The sequence below is a fragment of the Zosterops lateralis genome (genome assembly GCF_965231275.1).
Source record: "Zosterops lateralis genome assembly, chromosome: Z".
In the NCBI taxonomy this organism is placed as follows: domain Eukaryota; kingdom Metazoa; phylum Chordata; class Aves; order Passeriformes; family Zosteropidae; genus Zosterops; species Zosterops lateralis.
In genome coordinates, this window is record NC_139800.1 from 59,514,723 (window position 1) to 59,527,362 (window position 12,640).

Below are 12,640 nucleotides of genomic sequence, written 5' to 3' on the forward strand. Positions count from 1 at the left end.
AGGCCATGGGAGTAACGGGGCTGGGAGTAACCTGGTCTGGTGGAAAGTAGTCCATTCCAGATCCATTCCAACCCAAACCATGCTAAAATGTTTGGATTAAGTAGTGGGCAAAAAGCTAGACAAAAAGTTTAAGAAACCTGAGTAACACCTACTAACCTTTCAGACACATTTTACTTGCCTTTCCATTTCTGCAAGATGCTTTCCCCCCATCGCCAGGAGCTAATAAAGGTTTCCATAAAACAAACGCACAAAAAAAGCATTTGCCAGCTGCTGTTTCAAAGAACTTACTACAGAAGTGAGCAGATACTCCTTTGAACCTTACACAATATACACGGAAGTCAAGACTGTCAGGGTTGCTACTTTACTTTAAAACACATTTTTGATCGTATCACATACTCGTAGGAAGCAGTGCTCATAACCTTAGCAATATGGTCCCTCTCGTTTCATTGTCACCACACCTTTCAAAGACTTTTATTGCCATATTTTAGCTCTTCATTAGCCTTCTGGACTCATGTCAGGATTAAATGGATCCAAAGAATGACCATCTCCCACTCACTGCTGACCAGAAGGTCAATAATTCAATTCTGCAGAACAGTGGTGTATAGAACAATGGAAAGTACAGTGGCTATTTTTCACCATGATCAGTGTGATGTCTGAATAGTAAGGTGGCATGAACTCTTAGGAAAAGCTTTGTGAAGTTCAGCTACACAGTCCAGTTATTTCCTCTGCTGAATGCATTATTATATAACTACAGTTCACTTTTGCTTATGAGCTTTCAGAATGACTATGTCAATGGAAACTGTTGCTTAACATTATTTTGAAGTATTCTCAAGCATCCAAAATTTACTCCTTCGGATTGCAACAACAGGTTAATATCTCCTATACAGTGAGCTTCATCAGGGAAGTTCACTATCAGAATCAAACTGTTTTGCATTGTTTTATTTTTCTGATCAAAAGATTGGCATTGAACACCTAACTCTAAACCTAAAAGCTGGCCTTATTAATTCTATTAGTAATGATGGATCTTGTAGTAATGATATGTCTTGAACTAATACAAAAATGGGTCCAATACTGTTGAACCTGTCGTATTTTGTCATTCAATTATTTGTCTGAAAGGTACTTCCTAGGAATGCTTTGAGATTTGAAACTATGAGGTCAAATATTATTCTTTAGGCCAATTCACAGTAAAGCCTTTCTCCTTGTTAGTTACAAAGTTGGTGTGAAAACAACAAAGCTTGCAGCCCCAGTCACACTGAAATACTGCAATGAAACCAGCAGCATCATGCAAGGTGTTCTCAGACATCCCAGACACATGCAGTAGGTATTAGGCTTGTGTATACAAATCTTTCCCCAATAAATGCAACTTAATAAACTAATAAATAACTTAAAAGGCTTTCAACACAGTAAGATAGTTTATCACCAGCTTAAAATCTTGATTTTCTGCATTCATTGAGTTTGTTTTCCCATATGGTAGGTTTGCTACATATTAAATATTTAGTTAAGCTTTTCCATTTATAAATGCTTATTATATGCCAAAGCTGTACACAAATTCAAGAGAAAAAGAACAGTAACATAAAAACAGCTAGTATTAGTTAAAAAACCCACGGACCTCTGCAAAGTGTAATATTAACTGTTTAAAAAAGCTACTGCATATAAATCCCCATTCCTGTTTTGCAAATACACAAAACATCTGAAAAACTGTCAATAATTTTATGATTGAAATCTATCTCTCCAGTTAAGCAAAAATTGTGACGTTAATACTTTGCTCTTTTCCTTATTACATAGCTGTTTTATTATACAGAAAATCTATTTCTGAAGCCAAGATATATTAATTATCATTATACTGTCAAGTTAGCACAGATTAAAGTGGCAAAAGATGATGATTTGACAGAGGAGAAATTTTAAGATTAACAGTTTAAGTAGATCTTTTCTTCTAAGACAGTGTAAGCTCTTTAGTATAGCTAAGTACCTCTAAAGAGGCACAAAAAACAAATAGCCCTTTCAACTGAACTAAAAAAAAAGAAAAAAAAAAAAAAAAAAAGAAAAAAAAAAAAAAAAGAGAAAAAAATTTTAAAAGTTTCATTTCAGAAGGGAATCTTGAAATTACTAGATACACATACACTCCTCTCCCACAGCCCTGTAAGATACATTCAGGAATTTAAAATAAAGGTTTCATATTTCATACCTTCATATATATTATATATTTAATATATAATATATATTTATATGTACATTACACATATACATACACTGTCTGTCAGCAGGATTAAACTGTTTTGTTTAGAAATGTTTGACTGGTGACACTAATTATTTTTATTTTGTAAATTCAATGGAATTTATCAACTACCTCAAAAGAAGAAATTTAAAAGATCCAGATGCAATCTGTGGATCAATACTAGCACCAATACAGATGGTGATTACTTTAAAATGACTGCAGGGACTGAAATAATTTATTTGTTATAACTCTCTTACTGCACAAGCACTCCTGCAAAATATGTAGGCAGCAATACCTGTCAGGTACATACATCTATTCTTGTTAAATTTATATTTTATACAACTGTTCTTACTGTAATATACAGCATCTCTTTTGTCCTGTTGGATTATTTCATTTTCCAAGGAGAAAAGTGATCAATAGCTATCCAACAGAATTTTTTTTAAAATCCCCTCTTTCTCCTTTCACTGTATGGCTCAGTTTCAAGACTTAATTGATAGGCAGTCACCATCACTATGTCCAGTACCCTTTGAATTCAGTCAGTGACTGTTGATGCTTAAAAAACAAATTTTTGAGTTTGGCTTGCTGTTTTATGGAAACCAAGATACTCAGAGGTCACATCTTTTCAGCACGCTTACCACCATCTACAACACAATAATGTCAGTCAGTCCCACGATTATAACTGAATTAGTTACCTACCATTTGGGTAACAAAAAAAACAAACCCAGTTGCAATTTTAAACATTTTAAGATTATTCACCCTGAGAACACCAAGGAAGTGTTTTAAAATAATTATGATATGTTTTCTCTTCACATATAGTTTTCTCTTCATCTCCTCTTGGGTACCTGGGTTTGTATCTAGAATTTGACCTCACACTTGCTGTCAGTTGACTTGTTCATGCCACAGTCAGGTACTGGTGATAGAAGAGCCCAAAAAGGCTTGTAGAAAAAAGGCAAGCAGCAATCCACCAGGTGAGGAAAGATAGGAGTCCCCGGAACAGGAGAGGAGTGAAAATATTCTTTAGGCTTCCCAGAGCCATTGTTATTTGTACTACAGTTACTTTCATCTTTCCATCAGCAGGTGGAGACTCGGAATAAACAGAATTGGGAAGCAGACTGTTTTCTACTGGAGTGTCAGAATTCAATCCAGGGTAGATGCCCCAGGAATAATTACCTGTTAAAAAGAAAAAAGTAACAGATTTTTGTAGAATTAAATTCAAGTTCTGTTAATTCAATCACTCTACAGGTAAGTCTTTGAAATATTTTTAATACACGCACAAAAATATTAAGTTTTTATAACTTAATAAATACAAACTATATTCATCTGTATGACTTCCTGGTCATACAAGCAAGCTACTGGGATAGGATTCATCTTGTATTTTGGCATCGTAATATCTACATGTGCTATAGCTGCCTTGAGACCCCTGTATGTCCTAGGTATGATTCATCTTACCAGATAGAGATGTCTACTTGAGGGCAGGGTCAATCACAACCTACTAAATAAAGTCTATCCATTGCCTTTTTGCAAAAAGAATGACAACTGCATGGTAGGCTACGAAAGATGTCTCACAAGAAAGAAAGAAAAAAATACCCAATCCAGAGCAACTTCAGATCTCTCAGTAACTCATGAACCCTGTATCTCACAATTCCCATTCTAAAAGCCCATTAAAGATAAAAAAGCTGAAAAAATTCCTTTATGAGATGCTCATGAAATTAAATCAATCATGGTCTATATGGTTAACATTTAAAATACTTCTAAAAAGACAAATATTTCAACAGAATAAACGGTTTAATTGGTTGCATTACACAATTTCTCAGAAAAAAATCAAACTAATTAGCGTATAATTGGAAGATATCAAAAGCAGCAACAGAAATAACTACTTAAATCTCACAAATGAATGTTTTAAAGTACAAGAAACTACAAGGAGGTTTTGTATCACAAGTAGCCATGAATTGTAATTCTCTTTAGTCAGTTGAAAATTAAAAAGCCCTGTGTAGAACAGAATAAACTACTGTTGATCCAATTTTGCCTACCTAGCGTTTTCAAGAGCAGAGTTGTGTGAAGGAGCATTACCATTGGTGCAACATACTGCAGTGCAATTACACAAAGATAATAGAATACCCGAGCCACCTGGAAAAACAAAAGAGTAAAGTTCATGAGTCTTGGTTGACCAAAGCAGACCTTTATGAACACATCTAGAATAAATAAATAATTTACTAAAAAACCCCAGTACTTATACATTAAAGCTATTTTTAGAATTTTCCAGCAACTCTTGGCATGTGACATATTGTCTTCAAAAGACCTGATGAAGAAACCCCCATAATGAATTCTAGTTTCAGGACATTTACAAATCTGAGAGGAATTGCTGAAAGGAAGTAATTAAGAGCATCAATTCTGTTAAAAAAAGATAGAATCGATTTTGCTTCTGCAAACTGTATGCCATCATTCAATGATTCCTGTTTTAATACACCAGAAAGAAAAATAAATATTAATGTTTAATTTTTCAAGTTCCCAGTCATTTACAAACTAAATCCTATTCCAAAAATGAAGCAGTAGTCACAGTCTAAAGCCCCATAAGAAGTTAATGAAAGCTTGGTTAGTATTACAGTCCTTTTCCAAAAGCAAGATATTTTTAAGATTTCCAACTGGAAACCACTTGTATTTTAAAAACAATGAGGAATTTTCATTAGATCAATAACAGCATTTAAATAGTCTTTTTTTCAGTCATACACTGCGGTTAATTGAAATCCATTCAGATATATCCCTCCCCTTGCTCTCCATCTGTTCCATTTTTCTCAAGATTGTAAAATTACATATCTTATAAAAGCTATTGGCCTAAAAGATCAAACCAAATAAAGATGGAAAAAAGTGATCAAATCAATAGCAATCAAGCAGTGAAATAAAACTACCTGGGTTTTAAAAAAATAACAGAATGCAGGGTGGCAAAAATGATGAAGGCAGACATGAGAGTTTTGGGAATACCTCTCAAGCCTTAAAGGGCTTCTTAATGAGCAAGCATCAAAAAACACACACAAGAAAAAAACAGTAGTAAGACACTGACAGAAGAAAAAGCACGAGACAAAAATATTGTCAAAAAATTGATGGAATATGACAAAAAAACCCCAAACAAACAAATTAAAAAGTAAAGATCACTGTGGAATGACAGGGAAGAATTCACTGGCAGAAGTTCCTAAAAAAGGTAAAGCAGGTATAATCAGTAAAACAAGAAATGCTTACATCTAGTGACTATGCCTTCTCAAAGAGAATATATGAAGATACTGGAGAAATTGATTTAAGAAATGCCTCATTGAGAAGACATTACTGTTTTAGACGTAAAAATAAAATTCTCAGTACTAAAATAGCACATTTACAGCAACTGGCACAGTTCCATCCTAACCAGTTGCTACTACATGTATTTCCTCATTTTTTTTTCTGGAGCAAGCTCCTAGCCACTTTGTTTGTAAGTAACTACTGCACAGTTCACTTATGACATTCAGACACTTAGTGTAACTACAAGTAATAATGACAGTCCTGGAAGAGGAGTCTTTTTCTTATGGTATCCTTCAATATTCCTCCTGCAATAGACCCCAACTCAGCAAGATCATTAGCACTACCATGCAACACTAGAAATTTAAGTTTATTTTGCAGACAACACACAACAGCCCTTCTACCTTCTCCATTTGTTCAAGGTATGCTTTACTACTTCTGTTTAAAAAAACTATCCTCAGAAATTTGGCCTTGTCCACAATAAGATAGGCAATTTTGTAATTAGTCTGGTGCACCTCAAAGCAGTCTGACAGAATTAAACACCTGTCATTTTATTCCAAGATATAACCACCTCATCATCAATTTTCCTTTGATTTAAAAATCATAATTGGTAACAGTATTTTAACTTTCTATCAAAATTCAATTTTTTCTTTCCCATGTTGTAGTTACATATCACCACTCTCTGGAAGGGATCTTTTATAATAACTTCCAAATTACCAAGGACAAAGTATCTGCATAACAGATGATTCATCTCTCCACATTTTGTTTTGCAGAATTTGTCTGTAATTATGCTATTTTTATATAAAACACTGTCTAGAAAGCATTCAGATTTGAGCTCTGCTGCCACAGAAGACAACAAATTGGAAAAAAAATCAGTTTGCACAGTCAAAGCACTATGTATAACCTCAGTGCCACCATACTTACCATTTTCTGTAAATCAACCATACTTATTCTACCAGCTTCCTTTTTCATCTGATCCACACTTTTCTGGGCTAAATTCAGATAGGCCTGTAAATGATGACGCATCATAGCCAACCGTAAAACACACAACAGGATTATAATCCACAATCTGAGGGTATCAAATGTATCTTCTGACATTCTGTGGATAATAAAAAAAAGGGTAATGCTGTTTTTCAAAGATCACCTACTGCTACAGTTATTTGTTTGTATCATCTGTAAAGTAATCTTGAGGCAAATTGTCAAAAGTAGTTAACGCACAAACTACAGTTATGAAATTCACATGCAAATAATATTTACTTTTGGCTTCTATTTCTCTTTCTTACTACTTCTCAGTAGCCCTATAGCATTAGATCCAAATTAGTATTCATCTGTCTGTAAACAAGAGAAGTTCTTAAATGCTTAAATTCCGAGTAATGAAAGCAGGACATTAAAAACCAAAGTTGCTCAGATAATTACAGGTTTTCAGACACACATGACTAGACAGTAAATCATACTAGATTGTAAATAGGTACTTCAGTTGTCTGAGATACCCAGTAATCCTCAACCCTCATTGTAAGATGAGCTGAGGAACAAAAGATATACAAAATATGTATATCTGTTGTTTTATGTAATGAAACACAATTGAGTGTTTTGCTATATAATAGACCAGTGGTCACAAGATCACTTTAGAAGCTTATCTCACCTCTAGAAAGCAAGAAATGTATCAGCCCATTGTATCTGTTTCAAGTCTATTTTGGATTAGCAAGACTAATTGTGACAATGACAATCAACTATGACACTTCTACAGTATTTCAGATACCACTCCGCTTGGAAACTCTTTCCCTTTTTATATTTTAAATATTTTACCTATCAATTCAATACCAGTTCATCAGCATGTAAATTTTAAGACAAATTTCCTAGCTTAGTTCTCATGCCAACATATCTCAGATGGTGTCCAGTGAAACTACTCTCCTACACCAATATGCAAGATACAAGATTCCAGCAGGTAGTAGTGTGGTGGTATACCACCCCTACAAAAAACAACCAACTACTGCCAAGGAGATGTCAGAAGACAGCAGCTTTTTGGGAGCCACCACCTTAACACTCAACATTCTGCAACCAATTCTCATTCTTTTGAAATAACAGAAGCTCTTTAGAATTCAGCTGCACCTTCCACAATACCTCTGACAGCAGATGCTATTAAAGTCTTTCATGTTTCCACCACTTTCAAAGAGCTCTAAGGCAATGTTTTGTTCTCAATACCCCAGAAAGAACTTTTAAAGGAAATCTTACAAAGGAATGCTTTCTTTGCCCAAAGGTGGGCTCATAATGTAGTCCTTAGTGATTGGTTTTACCCACAGTAGAACCATAAATAAAGGTGCCAAGAAGTTTATATGTAGCAATGTTCTGAAAAAAAGGGAAAAAAAAAGAGGGAACTTAGTAAATTAAAAAAAAAAAAAGAAAAAAGAAAAAGAAAAAAGAGACCATACCATTGAAAGTGTATACAAATTCAAAAGGAAGAAATACTAACTTTAAAATAGCTGGGAGAAAGATAAATTAAAAATTACTTCCCTATTTTATAGGTATGACTTATATTTCAGCAAAACAGTAATATTATGTATTGTGAAATCACACTGGATTTTGGTTTTAAAAAGAACAGAAGAAACAGTTGTCAAAGGTCAGATTAAGCATTTTATTTAGAAACCCTGATTAAATGAAACTTTATACTTCAACTCAATTGAATGTACTCAGACCAAAAAAAAATACTGTATGAAACTGCAACAAAAATAGCACTCTTTAGTAATCTTTGAGTAAAAACCAGAAAAGTTTAAAAAGGGGATAATTTTTTTGACTTCTCCCTGAAATTAACATCCTTCTTTATTTCTGAACTTCTAAAATTTCTTCTCTATTTCTAAACCCATTTTCCCAATAATTTTTCATTACTAAAATGAACAGTTGAAGGGATTGGATTATTCTGTTACTTCAGTATTTCCTCACTAACAGAAACAGGTTTGCCTTCACCACAGTGCTTCTACACTATAGAAAAAATGATGCAATCAAAAATTATTCTAAAGAACACAAGACCTTCCTGATTGCAAACTATCAAGCTTAAAACCATTAAAATGTCTGCATGTTACAGGAGCTGTCATCACACACAAATTTAGATCTTTGGTTTCAGATGAAGAAATAAGCTTTGCCAGCTATTAAGTGGTGATAAGGAATGCAAAAGCATCAAGGATAAGTCCAAAGCCTTTCATTAGATTGTGGAAGTCTTTTACTTGAGTTTCTACTTATTTAAGAGATCCTACTGAGTTAATGGACTGGAATGTGCCAATGGGTGTTTGGAATCACTTCTTTTTGAAAGCGGGAACACTCTTGATGCAGGCTCTGGTAAAGGAAGGAACGTATATGAAAACTGTACAAATTTGTTAAGAAGACTCCAAATATCTGCAGGCAAGGATACTACTCTCAAGGGAAAAAAAAAATCAAACCAGTTCTCAAAACCAAGAGGGATGCCGTTTGATTTTTATTCTGTTTACCCAGAAACAATGAACTTAGTCCCTATACTCATAAAAGAATCACGCTAATCATTCTGAACATATCAGCAAAGTAGTTATTGATCATTAACATTTAAGTTTTGGGGCTTTTTGTCACGGTTCCCTGCAAGTTAAGTGTTCCATTCCATTAAGGAATAGATTTTGTGTTGGGCTTTTTTGGGTTGTTTAGTTTTGGTTCTTTTGTTGGGTTTTAAGGGAGATTCATGCATTTTTTGGGTTGCTTGAGGGACATGGGGGCTTTGGGTTTGATTAAGGTTTTTTCTTTGTTTTTTGTGTTTTGTTAAGTTGGTTGTCTTTTTCTCTTTAGTTGTTTTGGTTGGGGTTTTTTACGCAGAGTATGTATTTGCCTGCAGAAACAGACATTGTTTTATCACCCAACCTAGAGAGCTTTGTATCAGTGACACATCATCCTCATTTACAACCCTCCTTTAGTCACTGTCAAACAACTATAGTCAATAAATGATCTAGCCATTGACAAAAATGCATCAGCAAGGACAAGCTATGTTCTTCTGGTTCATAAGAACCTGTCATTTGATAAATATTCTTTATAATGGCTTTCCCTACTTATATAGATACCTTATCAAGTTGTAATCCACTTAATGTAATTTTCACATTGTTCAAGTTGAATACTCGAAGTATTGGTAGACTTTCAAAAATAACTTGGTGGTGTTGAACAGTTATCTTCAACAACCAGTTCCAATGTTACCTAAAGAAGCTAGAGAAGTTTTAATTTTCATAACCAGACTTCAATTAATATTAATTGTCTTTTAGTTCTTGATTAATGGATTTTTGTTTCAGAGAGTTTATATTTCTGCATAAGAGGTCATGTCCATTGATCAAGGAAGATCCTGGCATACTTACAGAAAAGACACAAGGAATTTTAAAATTTTGAGAACCTTAACAATTAAGAACTAAGTAGTTTACCTATCTGGAAAAAACAGACTAGGAAGTGACTCAGTCACAGTCACACAGAGAGAAATATAACAGCAGATAAAACAAGCCAGTAGCTGTCTGTTATATGTGGACAACTACACTGACTGCAAGTGTACTTGCTTATAAATTTACCAAGACTGACAGACTCATTTCAAATGCATTGACTTTTAAGTTTAGCATTCCTGGTGGGAAAGAAAAAAAATACATTTTGAAACAAAATTATTTTCCTATTGGAATACATAATGGTTCTCTTAGGAAATTTACCAGACTGAGTATCAACACTGCCCTATACTGCAGAATCTGTCATTATCATGTATTAAACAACAACAGTCAAGATCTCTGAAAGCTGCTTGGGAGTATCACCCTCTCAACCAGAGAATGCTCAAGAGAAATAGTTAAAATAGACAGAACATTTTACTACCAAACAGAAGGATAGCTGAAAATGAAAGTATTCCTTTAAATTGGTATTAACATGTGACCCTTATTAAATATTCTGGGTCATTTTTACATTTTATCCTATGTTACATTTATTAAAGGAATAATGCCCAGCTGGAAGTGTGGGTGGAAAAAAAACAGTCTGTGGTAGTATTTGTACTTCCTGAAAGTTGTCTTAACTTTCGGAAAGACATGATGGGGGAAAGAAAGCTGGACACAGAGACATTCATGGTGGAGCTCTTGCAGGAGGAAAGGAAAGCTCCTTTAATTGGGACTCTCAATTACAAGGCAAAGAATGTAACAGACTGGCAGAGCATAGGTTGAGCAGAAAGTAGCAGGGGGCAAATCTGCTCAAGATATGATAAGCAGGCAGCAACAGAATTCTCAAGTCACTACCTTCTTGTTGGAATAGTTTGTTTACTTTTAGACATAAAAGATTTAAGACTGAGTAGCATATACCTATTTGCATATATTTTCTCTTACTGTGTTATTCTTTCTGTTGCTAAATTCAGAGCATCCAGATGCATTTGAGCCAGTCGCAAGCCAGGGAATGTCAAAAAAGCACCAATAAGTGAACACAGAATAGCCAGGAACAATTTGAAGGTTAGTTTAGACACAGGACCCCTAAAAGAAAAGAAAGGAAATAAGCATTTTCTTGGGGAGGAAGTTGGGGGAGCAGGGAGTATCAGAGACTACTTTTAACCCAACAGTATGTAACATTTAACTAAAAAAAGCCAACAGTATTCTATAGGCCTCCTCTGGAATACTAGCATTATTAAAAACCAATCAGAAATTGAATTTTTAAAAAATATTTTCAAAACCAAACCATGTCACCTATTCATTTCCTAGGAAAAAAGAAAACCTAATTTATTGACTGTGAGATGCTAATTTGTTAGTAAAGAAGAAAAAAAGAATAATTTATATTGTCATTAACAACAAATTATGTAAGAGAAATAGCTAAAACAGAATGAATTTAAAGATTGTGTTTTTAAGAGGAACAGATGTCTCATAAGCTTAACTGCTCAAAGACAAAACTGATAGTTTGTTCTACCATTATCTATTAAAAATCTCTATCAAACTGCATCTTTTCACAGATTTATCTGAAATGCACATGTGCTCATTAACACGTCTCTTCAAGTAATTAGTATTATATATTAAAAGACCTATGTGAAAAATATCCCGGATCAATGAAATCACAGAATTAATTACATACTTAACAAACACAGGATTGCACAAATAAAAAAGAGAAGAACACAAAACCTTCAAACAAACAACAAAAACATTGCAGTTACAGTGAAATGTAACTAAAAGAGGAACAAAACCAAATCTAGTGATACAAATGAATTTCAGATTCTTTCTTAATCTACACCACCTAAACTATTGAGAGACACCATCATTAACTCAGTTGCTGCTAAAAAAGGCAAAGCACTGCAATAGTTTATAACTAAAGAAACACTTAACATGAAAATGAATAGAGAAGTTAGTGTATAGAATAGCTTAGGAAAGGAGATTAAAGAAACACATGGGATTCAGTTACCAGTTTCCCATGAGTTTATTCATAAATTACACTAATCTAGTTTGAGAAAACTTCTGTTCCTCAAAAATAAAGATATCCCATGGCTTCTGCATGATACTTGAGACCCACCAACCAAGAAATTCAATATAGTGTTCCCAGTGATGAAATGCTCCCTAAATTTTAGCACATGTATAAAGAACTGTAACAGAAATCCATTTTGCAATATTATACAAAGGCTGCCTATGACAGTGTTGGTGTACTTATGCAACATCATAAGCTATGGCATGTTTCTTCAACAGTCTAAATGAGGCTCGGATGTCCTGTAGCTAGCAGATGTTTTTGCATAATAGGAACACAGCTACAACCTGGAAATAGGACCGAACAACACTATTTATTCCTAATGTGAAGTTTAACACAAACTCCATCTTATTACTTTTGCACACTCATCCTCTTGCATGCCATACGACGACAAAAAAATACTTATCTAAACAAACCTTGCTGAAGGGAAACACTGTGAAAAAGTGTTTATAATTTTGTACTGCATTTTATGAACTAAAATCAAAATGTCAGAAATTTTCTCCATATTAAAATGAAAACTTTAATGCAACTTCCGTTACTTGTGGGTACCTTCAGATCTTTTTATTAACATATTTAAACTGTTGTAGCGATTATAACTATGTACAAAAGCAAAACATGCAATACAAAGGCTTCCTAAGAAAATCCAAATGGTTCATAAATTCAGATATAAACAGACAAGTTATAAATTCACATATAAACAGA

The 12,640-nt window shown here is 33.9% G+C and overlaps 1 protein-coding gene across 3 annotated transcripts in view; it reads right to left on the reverse strand.

Moving 5' to 3' along the window:
* Positions 1 to 338: 338 nt before the first annotated feature.
* The window catches only part of TMEM161B (transmembrane protein 161B), a 36,656-nt gene continuing 24,354 nt past the window's right edge, over positions 339 to 12,640 (reverse strand). Inside the window, exons 8-12 of one of the 3 annotated variants that reach the window (XM_083883888.1) lie at positions 10,828 to 10,968; positions 7,712 to 7,825; positions 6,404 to 6,578; positions 4,246 to 4,342; positions 339 to 3,385 (exon numbers count right to left, since the gene is read on the reverse strand). In XM_083883888.1, the coding sequence (XP_083740014.1) occupies positions 3,108 to 3,385; positions 4,246 to 4,342; positions 6,404 to 6,578; positions 7,712 to 7,825; positions 10,828 to 10,968 (805 nt within the window). In that variant the 3' untranslated portion in view covers positions 339 to 3,107. The remainder of the gene's footprint in view (positions 3,386 to 4,245; positions 4,343 to 6,403; positions 6,579 to 7,711; positions 7,826 to 10,827; positions 10,969 to 12,640) is intronic. The other 2 variants (XM_083883890.1, XM_083883889.1) reach the window with 2 other exon arrangements.